General features: G+C 41.1%; 4 protein-coding genes across 13 annotated transcripts in view; 1 reads left to right on the forward strand and 3 right to left on the reverse strand.

The window, feature by feature from the left end:
- Positions 1–18,715, forward strand: part of LOC100701786 (SPRY domain-containing SOCS box protein 4) — an 89,253-nt gene that overhangs the window by 23,276 nt on the left and 47,262 nt on the right. The window contains exon 1 of one of the 10 annotated variants that reach the window (XM_025900379.1): positions 17,089–17,303. The exons of 7 other annotated variants lie outside the window; for them this stretch is intronic. The gene's annotated coding sequence lies outside the window, so the exon portion shown is untranslated. Of the gene's footprint in view, positions 1–17,088; positions 17,304–17,436; positions 17,694–18,715 lie in introns of those variants that run through there. 2 more of the 10 variants (XM_019348246.2, XM_019348249.2) reach the window with 2 other exon arrangements.
- Positions 1,090–2,778, reverse strand: LOC109195686 (eukaryotic translation initiation factor 5B-like). Its single transcript, XM_019348242.2, has 3 exons — positions 2,545–2,778; positions 1,768–2,244; positions 1,090–1,655 (listed from the first exon to the last, which is right to left on the reverse strand). The coding sequence occupies exons 1-3, from the start codon at positions 2,572–2,574 to the stop codon at positions 1,119–1,121; spliced, it is 1,044 nt and encodes a 347-aa protein (XP_019203787.1). The 5' UTR covers positions 2,575–2,778; the 3' UTR covers positions 1,090–1,118.
- Positions 5,468–7,137, reverse strand: LOC109195685 (eukaryotic translation initiation factor 5B-like). Its single transcript, XM_019348241.2, has 3 exons — positions 6,923–7,137; positions 6,146–6,622; positions 5,468–6,033 (listed from the first exon to the last, which is right to left on the reverse strand). The coding sequence occupies exons 1-3, from the start codon at positions 6,950–6,952 to the stop codon at positions 5,497–5,499; spliced, it is 1,044 nt and encodes a 347-aa protein (XP_019203786.1). The 5' UTR covers positions 6,953–7,137; the 3' UTR covers positions 5,468–5,496.
- LOC109195687 (eukaryotic translation initiation factor 5B-like) lies at positions 9,847–11,543 on the reverse strand. The gene is made up of 3 exons (XM_019348243.2): positions 11,304–11,543; positions 10,527–11,003; positions 9,847–10,414 (listed from the first exon to the last, which is right to left on the reverse strand). Exons 1-3 carry the CDS (start codon positions 11,331–11,333, stop codon positions 9,878–9,880), a joined length of 1,044 nt encoding a protein of 347 aa, XP_019203788.1. The 5' UTR covers positions 11,334–11,543; the 3' UTR covers positions 9,847–9,877.

The following is an 18,715-nucleotide window of genomic DNA, read 5'->3' on the forward strand; positions in this document are numbered from 1 at the left end:
TAGAGGTGAAATGAGACCGTGCAGTCGTGCTGCATATGTTTGCAAACGTTCGTGTAATGGAAACAAGTGTTCACACATGTGATTGCCTGTGATGGTCTTAAGCCACCTATTATCCCAGGAGCAACCTCGGGGGATGAAGCTAAAATCTGTAGTTCTCCAAAAAAACCGGTTAAGGCAGCTTCAGGTGAAAATGGCCGGCTCTTCAGCGAATGTGGGGAGGGGCATGTTATAACTGACCCTTTTAAATTTGCACATTAATGAGAATGTGGCTGCTTTAAATGAAAAATGGGTGGAGACACGATAGTTATAGACGTTAGCTGTCTACTCCTGACTGTGGTGTTGGTGCCCCTTGGTGCATTTTAATGCAGTTAATTAACATAATACGGCTTACTGTGCAGCAAATTGTAGAAACAGAGCATCCAAGAAGCCTTTTTTTTTTTTTTTTTTTTTTTTGCGTTGCATCCATGTTTGTGTGTTGGACCCAAAAGGTGTTTGATACACTTATTAGCCAAGCCAGACAGCTTCAGCTGGTAACTTAGCATTTCACCATCTTGCTCAAATACAGTCCAATACTAGCTCCTAAAACACAGAAGGCAACTGGTCACGCGGGTTATGTCTATCTTTTATATACAGTCTTTTGTTGTTATTATTAAATAAATCCTTTTTGATCATTTTGTCTTGTTCTCACATGGAGATGATTAAAAGGAAAGAAGATCAAATATGGAATAAAAGTTGAAGCTTAATATGCCTTCATTTTTTATACATGCTAGTAGGAGGCCTTTTCATTACTAGCTTTCACCCATTCAAAGGTCCTAATAGTGCCATATGTCAGGTTTAGATATTTAGCATCTGAAAGCCACAATAATAAAAATACCTTTTTTCTTGCTTGTTAACTGCAACACGTTTCTTATCTTGGGGCTCTTTAAAATAAAGTCTGTCGCTGTCAACTTAACCTTTATAAACTGTTAAACCTTTCTGACAAGAGACTCTTGATCACTTAAATTTATTAAAAAAAGTATAAGTCTCATTTCTTCTGCACAAAACTGTAATATTTTGTTATAGGTTAAAAAATGATCCAAACAAAGACTGTAAGTTTAATGAAATTTCACATGTTTATTTTAAAATGAACAAAAAAGCAGATCAAAAATTTCATTAGAGTTTAGGGGCTGCACAGGTTTGGAAAACAAGGGTAAATAGTAGGAGGGAGCACGAGAGACCGAGTAAGGTTGGGAGGAGGATTGGGGGAAGGTGTGGAGACTAAGGGTGTGGCGTAAAGAATACGAGCTGGGTGTAGAGTAGGAAAGGGCACGAGAGAGTGGGTAAGGTAGGGAGGAGGCAGAGGGGTTGAGTTGGGGTGTAGGGGCAGGTGGTAAAGGGCAAGAGTCGGAGGGAGTGAGAGGGATGGGAACCAGGCAGAGGTTTGGGTTTAGATCTTCAGTTGCTGTTTTATCTTCCATCTTCTCGTCACTTTTTCTCTCGAGGTTTCCTTCGATCTCCTCTTCTGTCTCCTGCTTTTCCTCCTTTTCTTCCTGCTTTTTCTTGTCCTTTCTTGGTTTGTCCGTTCCCTCCTCTTCTCCCTCGTGGCTTTCCAATTTTTCCTCATGGGAATTTGTTTCCAGGGTTTCTTCCTGGTGGTCAGCATTGGGTGCAAGCTCCTATGTAGACAGAGTAAAATGTATTTTACTGAACTGTGACTCAGTCTGACAGAAGTTGTTAGGACCAAACATGACATTATGGTAAAGTGAAATGATAGCAGAGACAGCTCACCTGAAGGACGTTCTTCCATTTGTCCAGATTTTCCTGTAATTTCTCAAACAGAAGCTTGTTCTTAATTTGGAGCTCCTCCACTTTTTTCTTCTCCTCTTTCAGGCTCTTCTCGGTTGATTGCCACTTGCTGCTCCAGTGTTGTTCCCTGGTGTTTATCTCCATGTCTTTTATCGTCGATTCATGCAGGAGTTCTACCCAGGCTTTGGTTCGAGCTCTTCTTTTCTTCACACATCTTTGAAGCGCCTCATCCTTGAGTTTGAGCTCTTCTTGGAGCCTACTCACTTCCATTTTGTGAGCATCTTCAAGGACGGCAATCTTCTCCTTTAAGTATGCATTTTCCTCCTTTGCAGTCTTCAACTCCTGAGTGGCAAAATGGAGTGCATCTTTTAATTCTTGCACCGTTTCACTTTCAGCCATCCTGTTAGCTTCCTGCTGCTGTTTCATATCAGCAGCGCTCGTCTGCACTGCCCAAGATGCCTGAATGATAAAAACATGCACAGAGTCCATAGTTAGAAAAATCAATCAAACAGTGTGATGTGTGGCATTAGAAAACTTTAAGGCGACACAACAAAAAAGCAAAAACTGAGTCTTACACATGTTATAAAAACACAAATGTTCACAGAGTATTGTTAAAAGTGCTTACAAATGTTTAAGTAATAAAAATGAAAGTTAAACTCCAAAGTGTACTCTGCTTCCTGAAGATTATGAAAGCTTTAGACAAATTTTGAGCAGAGAATTCAAAAAAAGCTTTTGCTTGCTCACATGAGAAAAGCTTACCAGATTTTCTGAGACAAACGTTGGGTCCATTTGGGCTCAGGAAACACTGAAGAGTCGCTGTTACACTTGTTTAGCTGTCGATATTTTTCCAAAGCGTTCGTCGAGTCACAGCAAATAGCGAGAGATGCTTGTAGGTTCAGGTTGGTGTTTGGAAATGAAATCTCCAGTTAAAACGCTGCAAACACTGTGTTTGGAGAATCCTGTTCAAAAATCATCAGGTGATCTTGACAGCACTACCCAGGTGTTACCATGGAGCCGATGTTGTTTTGGTCTCTGTGTTCTTGTTGTTACTGACTGAACTTGAAGCTATTTAGCTATTTACTGTGATTAAAAATTAAAACTAGTTTCAATCAGAAAGGGTCCTTTGGGTGTAGCAAACTTTTCACTTGATCCTCAGGGGACCCCTGAGGCTTTCTGTCCTATACCTTTCATTACTTTCACCTCCAGCCTCACCTGAACTGTTTTGAGCCTTAAAATGTGCTGTGCAAAGATCTCCAATCCATGTTTTAATGGTGAATGGTACTTAAAGAACAGGGTGTAGGGGCTTATTGGTTTAGAGAGAGCAAGGAGGGAGAGCACTGAAGAAGAGCGGGAACGTTAAAATTGAGACTGTGGTAAATTTTCAGTGTTTAAAAGTAGAAATGGCACGATACCACTTCTGATATCGATATCTGCCGATACCGATATGAATATAGTGTATTTTGTAATCAATAAAACTGTTTTTTAATATCTTGCTGCATTTTGTATAAGTTTATACTCAAGTTTAAAAAAAAACACTAAAGCTATTCTGTTATACCTGTATGGAAAAAATACACTGCACCCAAAATATTTCATAGTTCAGCAACACTGATCAATCTAATAAACTTAAACCTGCACCATCCTCCCTATTCTGGTATTTTAAAGAGTACTTAGCAGAAATATTAAGCAACCTAACTAATAGGGTTGTAAACTCCCAGCAAAAAAAAAAAAAAAATAGGGAACCACCCCCCACCCTCCACCTCATGATGCTTAATCGACATAATCAACTTTAATTTGATGCAGTGTGAAAAAAAATGCACAGAAATCAATTATTTTTCAAGAATAATTAAATAGATTCAACTTCTTACTTCAACAGAATTGCAGACTGCACAGATGGTATCTTCCCAAAGGAAAAGGTACTATAGCTTACCAGGGTAAATTAGACTTAACAGTTACTATATACAGTAATGGACTTCTATACATTTTACATCAGATTAAAACTTTGGGTGTAAGATTCAGATAATTATTTATTAAAAGCTACATATTTTAAATGAGAATAAGAAAGAAAAGTATGTCTTAGGGCATTAACAGGGAAAAGGGGCACAATCGGCCCCCCTGGCTAAACTTTGCTAGATCCGCCCCTGCACAGTTACCAGCCGTCAGCTACGTAGAAAAGGATCCTGTTGTAGAAAGTAATATTAAATAAATTCTAACAACAACTTATCAAGCTTAAACGTGCTGCTGTTGTTTAGCCGCTGGTTTCCTCTTTCTGGTGCAAAGTGGGCCAAAAACAAACAAGACAGACGGAGTCGCGACAGAAAAGCCGATCAGCTGATCATCGATCAGTTTTATGATTGAAGTAGGGACAGGAGAGGGAGGGAGAGAGAAGAGGCAGTCGCTCCATATATCGGTTGTTAAGCTTAATGTGGGAATGCTTTACAAACATTCAGAGATGAACTTACACACTTGCTTTACTTCTCTGGGATACCTTTCTCAGAGATGAAATGCCGGTTTGGTAGCGATGCTCCAAATACTCAACCAGACCGCCGACAGGTCTCGCACCCCACAGCCGCTCTATCATGTGACGCATACTGCTCCGAGGTGCTAAGGTTATGAGCTGAGTTACGCCATGTTGCAAGTTTTGTGAGGTGCTTTCGTGATACTTAATGGATCGGATTACATTTTTTATTTCTCTCCGATATCCGATCCAGTAATTTAGGTCAGTGTCGGACCGATACGGATACGTAATATCGGATCGGTCCATCTCTATTTAAAAGCGGAGCGGCAAGTAAAATAGAGCTGTGTGAATATCTCATACTGGATAACCAAGAGAAATAGAGACAAATGTTTTACAAACAAATCTGGTTTTCAGATTCTGGGTTTCTCGGTTTGCTACCAGAATTTATATGAATAAAGAAATTTCCTGACTGTGGTGTTGGTGCCTCTTGGTGCATTTTAATGCAGTTAATTAACATAATACGGCTTACTGTGCAGCAAATTGTAGAAACCGAGCATCCAAGAAGTCTCTTATGCTCAGATCTTCTTTTTTTTTGCGTTGCATCCATGTTTGTGTGTTGGACCCAAAAGGTGTTTGATACACTTATTAGCCAAGCCAGACAGCTTCAGCTGGTAACTTAGCATTTCACCATCTTGCTCAAATACAGTCCAATACTAGCTCCTAAAACACAGAAGGCAACTGGTCACGCGGGTTATGTCTATCTTTTATATACAGTCTTTTGTTGTTATTATTAAATAAATCCTTTTTGATCATTTTGTCTTGTTCTCACATGGAGATGATTAAAAGGAAAGAAGATCAAATATGGAATAAAAGTTGAAGCTTAATATGCCTTCATTTTTTATACATGCTAGTAGGAAGCCTTTTCATTACTAGCTTTCACCCATTCAAAGGTCCTAATAGTGCCATATGTCAGGTTTAGATATTTAGCATCTGAAAGCCACAATAATAAAAATACCTTTTTCTTGCTTGTTAACTGCAACATGTTTCTTATCTTGGGCTCTTTAAAATAAAGTCTGTCGCTGTCAACTTAACCTTTATAAACTGTTAAACCTTTCTGACAAGAGACTCTTGATCACTTAAATTTATTAAAAAAGTATAAGTCTCATTTCTTCTGGACAAAACTGTAATATTTTGTTATAGGTTAAAAAATGATCCAAACAAAGACTGTAAGTTTAATGAAATTTCACATGTTTATTTTAAAATGAACAAAAAAGCAGATCAAAAATTTCATTAGAGTTTAGGGGCTGCACAGGTTTGGAAAACAAGGGTAAATAGTAGGAGGGAGCACGAGAGACCGAGTAAGGTTGGGAGGAGGATTGGGGGAAGGTGTGGAGACTAAGGGTGTGGCGTAAAGAATACGAGCTGGGTGAAGAGTAGGAAAGGGCACGAGAGAGTGGGTAAGGTAGGGAGGAGGCAGAGGGGTTGAGTTGGGGTGTAGGGACAGGGGGTAAAGGGCAAGAGTTGGAGGGAGTGAGAGGGATGGGAACCAGGCAGAGGTTTGGGTTTAGATCTTCAGTTGCTGTTTTATCTTCCATCTTCTCGTCACTTTTTCTCTCGAGGTTTCCTTCGATCTCCTCTTCTGTCTCCTGCTTTTCCTCCTTTTCTTCCTGCTTTTTCTTGTCCTTTCTTGGTTTGTCCGTTCCCTCCTCTTCTCCCTCGTGGTTTTCCAGTTTTTCCTCATGGGAATTTGTTTCCAGGGTTTCTTCCTGGTGGTCAGCATTGGGTGCAAGCTCCTATGTAGACAGAGTAAAATGTATTTTACCGAACTGTGACTCAGTCTGACAGAAGTTGTTAGGACCAAACATGACATTATGGTAAAGTGAAATGATAGCGGAGACAGCTCACCTGAAGGACGTTCTTCCATTTGTCCAGATTTTCCTGTAATTTCTCAAACAGAAGCTTGTTCTTAATTTGGAGCTCCTCCACTTTTTTCTTCTCCTCTTTCAGGCTCTTCTCGGTTGATTGCCACTTGCTGCTCCAGTGTTGTTCCCTGGTGTTTATCTCCATGTCTTTTATCGTCGATTCATGCAGGAGTTCTACCCAGGCTTTGGTTCGAGCTCTTCTTTTCTTCACACATCTTTGAAGCGCCTCATCCTTGAGTTTGAGCTCTTCTTGGAGCCTACTCACTTCCATTTTGTGAGCATCTTCAAGGACGGCAATCTTCTCCTTTAAGTATGCATTTTCCTCCTTTGCAGTCTTCAACTCCTGAGTGGCAAAATGGAGTGCATCTTTTAATTCTTGCACCGTTTCACTTTCAGCCATCCTGTTAGCTTCCTGCTGCTGTTTCATATCAGCAGCGCTCGTCTGCACTGCCCAAGATGCCTGAATGATAAAAACATGCACAGAGTCCATAGTTAGAAAAATCAATCAAACAGTGTGATGTGTGGCATTAGAAAGCTTTAAGGCGACACAACAAAAAAGCAAAAACTGAGTCTTACAGATGTTATAAAAACACAAATGTTCACAGAGTATTGTTAAAAGTGCTTACAAATGTTTAAGTAATAAAAATGAAAGTTAAACTCCAAAGTGTACTCTGCTTCCTGAAGATTATGAAAGCTTTAGACAAATTTTGAGCAGAGAATTCAAAAAAAGCTTTTGCTTGCTCACATGAGAAAAGCTTACCAGATTTTCTGAGACAAACGTTGGGTCCATTTGGGCTCAGGAAACACTGAAGAGTCGCTGTTACACTTGTTTAGCTGTCGATATTTTTCCAAAGCGTTCGTCGAGTCACAGCAAATAGCGAGAGATGCTTGTAGGTTCAGGTTGGTGTTTGGAAATGAAATCTCCAGTTAAAACGCTGCAAACACTGTGTTTGGAGAATCCTGTTCAAAAATCATCAGGTGATAGTGACAGCACTACCCAGGTGTTACCATGGAGCCGATGTTGTTTTGGTCTCTGTGTTCTTGTTGTTACTGACTGAACTTGAAGCTATTTAGCTATTTACTGTGATTAAAAATTAAAACTAGTTTCAATCAGAAAGGGTCCTTTGGGTGTAGCAAACTTTTCACTTGATCCTCAGGGGACCCCTGAGGCTTTCTGTCCTATACCTTTCATTACTTTCACCTCCAGCCTCACCTGAACTGTTTTGAGCCTTAAAATGTGCTGTGCAAAGATCTCCAATCCATGTTTTAATGGTGAATGGTACTTAAAGAACAGGGTGTAGGGGCTTATTGGTTTAGAGAGAGCAAGGAGGGAGAGCACTGAAGAAGAGCGGGAACGTTAAAATTGAGACTGTGGTAAATTTTCAGTGTTTAAAAGTAGAAATGGCACGATACCACTTCTGATATCGATATCTGCCGATACCGATATGAATATAGTGTATTTTGTAATCAATAAAACTGTTTTTTAATATCTTGCTGCATTTTGTATAAGTTTATACTCAAGTTTAAAAAAAAACACTAAAGCTATTCTGTTATACCTGTATGGAAAAAATACACTGCACCCAAAATATTTCATAGTTCAGCAACACTGATCAATCTAATAAACTTAAACCTGCACCATCCTCCCTATTCTGGTATTTTAAAGAGTACTTAGCAGAAATATTAAGCAACCTAACTAATAGGGTTGTAAACTCCCAGCAAAAAAAAAAAAAAAAATAGGGAACCACCCCCACCCTCCACCTCATGATGCTTAATCGACATAATCAACTTTAATTTGATGCAGTGTGAAAAAAAATGCACAGAAATCAATTATTTTTCAAGAATAATTAAATAGATTCAACTTCTTACTTCAACAGAATTGCAGACTGCACAGATGGTATCTTCCCAAAGGAAAAGGTACTATAGCTTACCAGGGTAAATTAGACTTAACAGTTACTATATACAGTAATGGACTTCTATACATTTTACATCAGATTAAAACTTTGGGTGTAAGATTCAGATAATTATTTATTAAAAGCTACATATTTTAAATGAGAATAAGAAAGAAAAGTATGTCTTAGGGCATTAACAGGGAAAAGGGGGCACAATCGGCCCCCCTGGCTAAACTTTGCTAGATCCGCCCCTGCACAGTTACCAGCCGTCAGCTACGTAGAAAAGGATCCTGTTGTAGAAAGTAATATTAAATAAATTCTAACAACAACTTATCAAGCTTAAACGTGCTGCTGTTGTTTAGCCGCTGGTTTCCTCTTTCTGGTGCAAAGTGGGCCAAAAACAAACAAGACAGACGGAGTCGCGACAGAAAAGCCGATCAGCTGATCATCGATCAGTTTTATGATTGAAGTAGGGACAGGAGAGGGAGGGAGAGAGAAGAGGCAGTCGCTCCATATATCGGTTGTTAAGCTTAATGTGGGAATGCTTTACAAACATTCAGAGATGAACTTACACACTTGCTTTACTTCTCTGGGATACCTTTCTCAGAGATGAAATGCCGGTTTGGTAGCGATGCTCCAAATACTCAACCAGACCGCCGACAGGTCTCGCACCCCACAGCCGCTCTATCATGTGACGCATACTGCTCCGAGGTGCTAAGGTTATGAGCTGAGTTACGCCATGTTGCAAGTTTTGTGAGGTGCTTTCGTGATACTTAATGGATCGGATTACATTTTTTATTTCTCTCCGATATCCGATCCAGTAATTTAGGTCAGTGTCGGACCGATACGGATACGTAATATCGGATCGGTCCATCTCTATTTAAAAGCGGAGCGGCAAGTAAAATAGAGCTGTGTGAATATCTCATACTGGATAACCAAGAGAAATAGAGACAAATGTTTTACAAACAAATCTGGTTTTCAGATTCTGGGTTTCTCGGTTTGCTACCAGAATTTATATGAATAAAGAAATTTCCTGACTGTGGTGTTGGTGCCTCTTGGTGCATTTTAATGCAGTTAATTAACATAATACGGCTTACTGTGCAGCAAATTGTAGAAACCGAGCATCCAAGAAGTCTCTTATGCTCAGATCTTCTTTTTTTTTGCGTTGCATCCATGTTTGTGTGTTGGACCCAAAAGGTGTTTGATACACTTATTAGCCAAGCCAGACAGCTTCAGCTGGTAACTTAGCATTTCACCATCTTGCTCAAATACAGTCCAATACTAGCTCCTAAAACACAGAAGGCAACTGGTCACGCGGGTTATGTCTATCTTTTATATACAGTCTTTTGTTGTTATTATTAAATAAATCCTTTTTGATCATTTTGTCTTGTTCTCACATGGAGATGATTAAAAGGAAAGAAGATCAAATATGGAATAAAAGTTGAAGCTTAATATGCCTTCATTTTTTATACATGCTAGTAGGAGGCCTTTTCATTACTAGCTTTCACCCATTCAAAGGTCCTAATAGTGCCATATGTCAGGTTTAGATATTTAGCATCTGAAAGCCACAATAATAAAAATACCTTTTTTCTTGCTTGTTAACTGCAACACGTTTCTTATCTTGGGGCTCTTTAAAATAAAGTCTGTCGCTGTCAACTTAACCTTTATAAACTGTTAAACCTTTCTGACAAGAGACTCTTGATCACTTAAATTTATTAAAAAAGTATAAGTCTCATTTCTTCTGCACAAAACTGTAATAATTTGTTATAGGTTAAAAAATGATCCAAACAAAGACTGTAAGTTCAATGAAATTTCACATGTTTATTTTAAAATGAACAAAAAAGCAGATCAAAAATTTCATTAGAGTTTAGGGGCTGCACAGGTTTGGAAAACAAGGGTAAATAGTAGGAGGGAGCACGAGAGACCGAGTAAGGTTGGGAGGAGGATTGGGGGAAGGTGTGGAGACTAAGGGTGTGGCGTAAAGAATACGAGCTGGGTGTAGAGTAGGAAAGGGCACGAGAGAGTGGGTAAGGTAGGGAGGAGGCAGAGGGGTTGAGTTGGGGTGTAGGGGCAGGTGGTAAAGGGCAAGAGTCGGAGGGAGTGAGAGGGATGGGAACCAGGCAGAGGTTTGGGTTTAGATCTTCAGTTGCTGTTTTATCTTCCATCTTCTCGTCACTTTTTCTCTCGAGGTTTCCTTCGATCTCCTCTTCTGTCTCCTGCTTTTCCTCCTTTTCTTCCTGCTTTTTCTTGTCCTTTCTTGGTTTGTCCGTTCCCTCCTCTTCTCCCTCGTGGTTTTCCAGTTTTTCTTCATGGGAATTTGTTTCCAGGGTTTCTTCCTGGTGGTCAGCATTGGGTGCAAGCTCCTATGTAGACAGAGTAAAATGTATTTTACCGAACTGTGACTCAGTCTGACAGAAGTTGTTAGGACCAAACATGACATTATGGTAAAGTGAAATGATAGCGGAGACAGCTCACCTGAAGGACGTTCTTCCATTTGTCCAGATTTTCCTGTAATTTCTCAAACAGAAGCTTGTTCTTAATTTGGAGCTCCTCCACTTTTTTCTTCTCCTCTTTCAGGCTCTTCTCGGTTGATTGCCACTTGCTGCTCCAGTGTTGTTCCCTGGTGTTTATCTCCATGTCTTTTATCGTCGATTCATGCAGGAGTTCTACCCAGGCTTTGGTTTGAGCTCTTCTTTTCTTCACACATCTTTGAAGCGCCTCATCCTTGAGTTTGAGCTCTTCTTGGAGGCTACTCACTTCCATTTTGTGAGCATCTTCAAGGACGGCAATCTTCTCCTTTAAGTATGCATTTTCCTCCTTTGCAGTCTTCAACTCCTGAGTGGCAAAATGGAGTGCATCTTTTAATTCTTGCACCGTTTCACTTTCAGCCATCCTGTTAGCTTCCTGCTGCTGTTTCATATCAGCAGCGCTCGTCTGCACTGCCCAAGATGCCTGAATGATAAAAACATGCACAGAGTCCATAGTTAGAAAAATCAATCAAACAGTGTGATGTGTGGCATTAGAAAGCTTTAAGGCGACACAACAAAAAAGCAAAAACTGAGTCTTACAGATGTTATAAAAACACAAATGTTCACAGAGTATTGTTAAAAGTGCTTACAAATGTTTAAGTAATAAAAATGAAAGTTAAACTCCAAAGTGTACTCTGCTTCCTGAAGATTATGAAAGCTTTAGACAAATTTTGAGCAGAGAATTCAAAAAAAGCTTTTGCTTGCTCACATGAGAAAAGCTTACCAGATTTTCTGAGACAAACGTTGGGTCCATTTGGGCTCAGGAAACACTGAAGAGTCGCTGTTACACTTGTTTAGCTGTCGATATCTTTCCAAAGCGTTCGTCGAGTCACAGCAAATAGCGAGAGATGCTTGTAGGTTCAGGTTGGTGTTTGGAAATGAAATCTCCAGTTAAAACGCTGCAAACACTGTGTTTGGAGAATCCTGTTCAAAAATCATCAGGTGATCTTGACAGCACTACCCAGGTGTTACCATGGAGCCGATGCTGTTTTGGTCTCTGTGTTCTTGTTGTTACTGACTGAACTTGAAGCTATTTAGTTATTTACTGTGATAAAAACTTAAAACTAGTTTCAATCAGAAAGGGTCCTTTGGGTGTAGCAACCTTTTCACTTGATCCTCAGGGGACCCCTGAGGCTTTCTGTCCTATACCTTTCATTACTTTCACCTCCAGCCTCACCTGAACTGTTTTGAGCCTTAAAATGTGCTGTGCAAAGATCTCCAATCCATGTTTTAATGGTGAATGGTAATTAAAGAACAGGGTGTAGGGGCTTATTGGTTTAAAGAAAGGAAAAGAAGAGCACACACATTCAAATTGAGACTGTGGTAAATTTTCAGTATTTAAAAGCGGAGCAGCAAGTAAAATACAGCTGTGTGAATATCTCATACTGGATAACCAAGAGAAATAGAGACAAATGTTTTACAAACAAATCTGGTTTTCAGATTCTGGGTTTCTCGGTTTGCTACCAGAATTTGTATGAATAAAGAAATTTCTGCTCCATGTCCACGTCTTTAAACTAAGTAGCAATAATAGTAACAGCAGGAAAATATTGTATTGTATGTTTTGCACTGTGAAGGATGAAGTACTATTAGGTAAAAAAGAAAGGGAGAGAAATGCAGCTTTAATTAAGTTACAAAAGAACAAAACAGTCAGGCTTGGACTTAGAAAGAGAGAAATGTATATGGTACAGGCTGGACAGTAAAGCTACCTGGCACTGATGGTGTAAAGTGAGGAGCCTGAAAGGGAGAAAACTGCATGAGTGCACTGCAAACTGAGATTGTGCCTCATTAAGTGAGCTTTCCTATAGTGAAACAGGACATGGTACGGTTGTGTTTTAATGGAGGGAGGAAGAGAAAGAGATATGGGAGGGAAATGAAAGCAGCAGATCACTGTCTGTCCCTCCTGCTGCCTCCATTTACCATCATTGATTGCGCAGCCAGTCTGAATTAACGCCTACCTGCTGTACTCAGATGGTCAGCACTGATGTGTGCAAGAGGGAAAAGGAACTGTGCACCGGTTTTTTTTTTTTTTCCCTTTTTTCACGCAGTATGACAGTTAAGTGTTGGTGAAGTTGTTACACTAGGGACGATAAATGTCCGTCTTCAAGGACGTATTCCTTCAAGATATAAAGACACAGACATCCCTCAGACATGAGGACATTTTGCGGGTAATTGCACCTTAGGTTCAAGGATGGGAGGTTAGTTAAAGGATGGTGGAGACTACTCGATATTGATGGCAGGTTGTGTGAACTGGTACCAAGAACCTCCAGGAGAAATCAAAACAATCTCAGTTTATTACTTTAGGAGTTATATGGGAAAACTGATGTCAATCTCTCGTCTGTCTGTAAAATATAAAGCTATAGCTCGCACCCAGCAAATTTAGATTAATAGAGAGACTGGTGACAGAAGACAGACAGCATCCACCTACCTCTAAATCTCACTAATTCAGATTATCTTTGTTTTGTTTAATTCCCACAAAACCCCAAATAAAAATAACTTATTGTGGTTTTTATAAGGATTATATGTGGGACTACATCCTCTTTGTGATTTGGATCCATATACAACAGCTGACTCTTATCTGTCCTCCATCAGCACACTTTTATCACCTTACTCCTGTCGCTTTTCCATCTGTACATAGTATTTCTACCGGTAATATCAAATATATATATATATATATATAATATATCTATATTACCCTGTCCCTTTGACTATCCTCACCCTTCACCCTGAGGCGGCACATTTCAAAACCCTTTTTCTCTCATTTCTCCCACTTTTGTTCCCCCCTTCCATCCATCCGTCTCCCCCTCTCTGTTGATCCCTCCCCCCTGGGCGATGTGGACAGTTGGATGGCTTTGTGTTTGACACGTGTGTTGGTAGGACACACACACAAATGCACAGGCACACACACTTCCAGTTTCTATTGTCAATAAGATGCTCAGCTGTGAAGCCCCTAGCCCTAATTGTGTGGGGTAAGGACAGTGCCCTTATTGTCCTGCAGATTAGCACATACGCACACCCACCCACACACACATGTGTCCTCAGACCCCATGGGGTCCCTTTAGAGTGGATGTGCCTTGAGGCAGAAAATCAGGGGCAATTTACGAAAAGGTCCAGTAGGGGATGGGGGATGTACCGCAGTCCTCAGCTTGAAGCTGTAATGTCAAACAGTTTCTTTGGTTTCTTATTTAGGATGACAGAAGTCAGTCTTGTGGTGTATTAATGGAAAAACATGCAAGAATTTGTTTCAGTGAAGCGTACTGACAATTTACTCAGTGGCGTTGATGGATATGAGCCCTGAGATGCAGAAAATGTAGAAAGCAGTTAACAGAAATCCTCCCACCCTGCACATTTCTCTTTGTAGCAGGATAAACATTAAAGTGATCAGGGCAATTCATTTCCTTGGTTTAGACACAATTACTTAAGCAATGAAATCTCTATATAGTATAATAAAATAAAAGAAAGATTGTGTGTTTAACACCTAATGTTACTTTATCGCTCCTTCTTGGATTTTGCATACAGTATGTTATTGCTGTCATGCTGGACAAATGCAATCAATTTTTGTGATCACTGGTTTGAAGCAAAGCCTCCCAAAACTAAAACCCGGAAAAGCCTCTTAGCCACGAGAATTAGGGGGCTGAGTTTGGGGGTTTGTATTTTAAATGCAAATTAGAAGTACATAAATTAAATAAACAAGAAAATATACCTTCACCTTGTGATTTGACGCACTGTGTTTACAGCTGATCCTAGACTATGATGACAAAACACAAAGGATTGCAGAAATTAAGCAACCAGGAGTTCCACTTTATTTCATGTGAGTATGTCTAAAAATAAACACAGGGAAATTCCAAAGTCAGATACACTTTCATCAAAAAACCAAAACAAAAAAGCTTTCTGTGGAAATGGAATCTCAGATTCTTTCCCAGATTTCTGACCTTCTTTTCTCACTCCTTCCTTGTTAGCCTACAGTGAGTGCTTACATTCAAAACCACTGACCTTCGGTGGATGGTATTTAGAATAGTGGCAAGTCAGTTAAGACGCTGGTTTGAGTAGATGCAGATGTATGAACACTGCTTGTGTAGGGCAAAGGTAATGTTTGTGACCCATTCAGGTGATCCATAGCCCCCAGTGTGTTTATACACATCTGTACATTTCCTCTTTTCCACCTCCAGCCTGAATGAAGCCAGTTAACTGGCTCTGACTTAAGTGTGTGTGTGTGTCTTTGTGTAGTAGTTCTCAGCACTCTGAGCCATGTTCATGTTAACATTTTAAAGCCTTTTTAAGCATAAGCAAGTTACACAGTGACAGCGCAAACTGGAAAAGGAGAATGTTCACCTTCAAAATAAAAGTTTTTAAAAATAGGTTTTAAAGCAAACATTCTCTGTTTTTGATTTGTCACACTTTTTGACTTTCACTAAAGTTCTGCTAGTAGTTTGCAGGTTTTTGCCGACCAGTCGCCATCTTCCATGCAAAACACAAGTGACCAGTTCAGACTTTTAGCGCTGAAACCAGTCACCAGAATATTTTTAATGTAGCACCAAAAAGCAGTCAGTTTCACCGCCAGGAACCACTCACCAACTAGTTAAGGATTACACATGTTCCCTTGTGACCAGAGGTTGTCAGGGGGTCACTGCCCAGTATCCAGGCCTGTGTGACTGTGGTTTACTATTATATATCTCTTTTAATCTGTAACTAATGTGTAAAACAGCAACTTGCTGGTTTAGTGGGCGTAATTACCAGACATTTCCTTGACTCTTAACAATGATGGAACATCTTGTAGAGACTGAAGAATTTTCAATCAGTCTCTACAAGAACATCTTGTAGAGACTGATTCAATCCCATAAAAGAATGTTTTTAGATAAAAAAACAAAAAAATAGAAGCTATCCAAAAGTTATTCATGTAATCTAATCTGATCTTTTTTTATCTTACACACATACTCACACGCTGAACAATGCATCAGGGACAACTTGGGGAGCCAGGGACCAATCTAGTCGACCCTCTCTTCCACCTGAGCCACAGCCATCCTTCTCATAAGCCATCCAGCAGTAGCACCAAAACCATTTTCACACATGAAATATAGACATTTCAGGGATAATACCATCTGGACATTGTCCCACATTCTGTGAAACTGCTATTTCTAACATGTACACATGAAATCCAGGGTAGTCCACTTCAGACGTGTTCTCACTACTGGAGTATTTCCACGCCCTGCCCTGGGTGAGAGGAGATGTCTGGGTAGAACATATTTTGTTCGCTGGTATTGAATTGCTACCTGCATTATTCTCACCTTGGAACAAATTGGTGCATTCTAACATCATACAAGTCTTTGTTGTTAGATATCGGGTAATGTCTAGTAAAATCCAGGGATGCAGTGAATGCATTAAATGGTTAAATTCACAGCAAAGCAATAAATATAGTCCCCAAAACTCTGAACTGTCCCTTTAAGTCTCATTTGTGTTTTCGTTGTGGGGTGGCGGTGTTGTACACGAACTCCTCATTAAACGTGACCTCACTGTTAGTTGTAGATGTCTGAAAACAAAAGTCATATAAACCATGATTTGCTCTCACACAACTCTGTTATTGCTAATTGCGCCTGAATGCCTGAGCTGACATGTGCTGTAATGATACAGTGGGAGACGTGTTGTTGTGGGGGTTTTAGTTCCCCGGTGGTCACGCCAGTCCTGGGGAAAGAAAGCTCATACAGGAAGTGAGCTGGCAGGGCCCCGGTCCTGCAGGATTGCAGATCCCCACGACTACATATGTGTTAATGTGTCTGCGCGTGTGAGTCAGCAAACACGTGTGTGCCGTGTTTTCTGAATGCCACACGGTGATGAGAGAAAGATCCGAGGACAGTGTGAGAGCTTTCTGGAATGTGCTTGTGTTTTGTCTGTAGTGCTCTATTTACTTTCCTGACTTCTTAATTGACTGTAGCTGCAGGAAAAGGCTGATAAATGAACATAGTCATCACATCACCTCAGAGTTATGCAGTAGTTATGCGGTAATTTGCAGTTGTGGGCAGATAAAGGAGGTGACAACAGGAAAGAGCAGCCGGCACAGAGTGTAATAGAGCAGAACAAAAGAGAGCGGGGGTCATCACCCAGACAGCACTGAATCTAATGTGCTAATTGCACACATGGAAAGTGGACAAAAAGGAACACTTGGTACTCAGCAACAGTAATCAAACACTGTGAAAGCAATTATTTATTCTTTTAACCTTCTTTTTAATCTTTTGCTTAATGGCTTTTGAATGTGTGTGGCTTTCCACGTATCTGTGCACGTAGGACACGACCTGCCTTTCTCACCTTGACGCCTGAAATGTGCACATGATCCGCTCGTGTGGCGTTTGCGGCACGTGTCGGGGTGAATGTGTACGTGAACATGTGTGTCTGTGTGTGGCTCCAGCAGTCGAGGCGGGGGTTGGTGTGGTTGGTTGGCTCTGTGTGAGCTCTTTGTGAGAAGTGGGGAGTCATGGGTGGGGGGGTTGTACCGGGTGTTTCTCTCAGCTGCCTGCTGGTCTGGTTGCTGTTGGTAACTTTGCTTGATTAGATCAATGGATCGGCTTTCAGGCCTGTCTCCCGCTCCCCCACCCCGCCCCCAGCTCTCCTCTCGGAAAGGCTGAAGTGGAACTGAAACTGGAGTGGTGCTAAAAGTCCGTGTGGAGCTGCGAGTTGCGGCGGAGAAAATCGTGACGGTGCTGCCTTGGAAACACTCGTCGGAGTTCGAGCACAAGTGAGTTGGGGGAAGGTGGGGGGTAAGAAAAGAAGTGATAGCCTCAGGACAGATAAGCTCCAGGGAGAGAAAAGAGGGAGGGAACAAGGGAGGGAGGAGGAGGAGGAGGAGGAGGAGGAGGGAGCAAGAGAGAGAGGTGGGAAGCTCTCAGAGGAATGAAGTCTCTCTCTCTCTTTCTGTCTGTCCGACTTGCCGGCTGCTGCTTCTTCTTCCTCCTGTCTTCTCGGGTTTTCTGGCTGCCGGCGACTGGCTGGAGGAGTTTAAGCTTGTTTTTCGCCTGCCTTTCGGATTTGAACATGGACTCGGGCTGAACAGCTACGTGCACTGAGCTGTGAGAAGAGTCAGTGGAGATTCCCCGTAAGCAGCTTGATCTGATCTGATGTCTACAAGGTGAAGTGTGTCTTTGCTCAAATACCCCGCTGAGAGAGATTGTTGCTATTTCAGGAGTGTGTGTACTTGTGGAAGAAACAGAGCAGCCTTAGAGCGATGAAGTGCTCTTTGTGACAGTTCATACAGGGATAGACAATGAAGGTTAAAAGTCGCTGTTAGTGTGATTCATTTTTCATCATGTTTACGAGAGACGGTGATGAGCCTACGCATTGCTGCTTTTGCTGGAAACATTTCCTTCTCTTATGGATGCTGCTTCACACTGAGCCTCTCCTCCCTCCGGCTCTCCCTCTTCTTGCTCACCTTCTGTCGCTTTTAATTCTCTTAATGGTCTCGAGGTCTCAGCTGGTCAGCTGGGATACCCCTGTGTGTGTATGTGTATTTGAGTGTGTCTGCTTGCGTCTGTGTGTGTTGGGGGGGGGTCAGCTTTTGTTTGGGAGAGAGACAGTTGCGAGTTCTCAGATAAACTACCTCTGGATTTCCCCCCTGCTCACATGCAATAAGATAGATCCCGCTTTCTATTTTTAAACACTATTGTTTGTCTATATATTTGTGAGCACCTGACTGCTCGCTCCGCAGTAGCGTTTCTCTCACTGTTGTGTTTAGTCTATGGATTGGGGCAGGAGGGCGTATTTGTGTAGTCCATTCTGGGATAGAGAGATAGCAGCTCTCCTTTCTGACTTTATCCTTTTGTTTTGTCAGCTGCTGACCTCTGTTTTCTCTCTCCTCCATCCCTTCCATTGTTTTTTGCTCCCTTAAGCAGCTCCCTCAGATCCAGATCCGTGCAGCTTTACTCCTTCTCAGCCGCTGCTATTTAACTTTTCTGACACCTTTTGTTGATTTTGTAATTCCTTTTTTGTCTTTCTCTTCTTAAAAACGGAGAGCAGTGGGGAGGGTTCTCAGTCTCATGCTGTGTCCCTCTCACTCTCTCTCACTCTGTGTGTGTGTACTTTTCTCAATCAGATATCCGAGCAGAGCACCATGTGAGCTGCGTCTCAATCATAAAACATACAGTTTCCATTATT

This window comes from Oreochromis niloticus, linkage group LG18 (assembly GCF_001858045.2).
Source record: "Oreochromis niloticus isolate F11D_XX linkage group LG18, O_niloticus_UMD_NMBU, whole genome shotgun sequence".
NCBI classification, from domain to species: Eukaryota; Metazoa; Chordata; class Actinopteri; order Cichliformes; family Cichlidae; genus Oreochromis; species Oreochromis niloticus.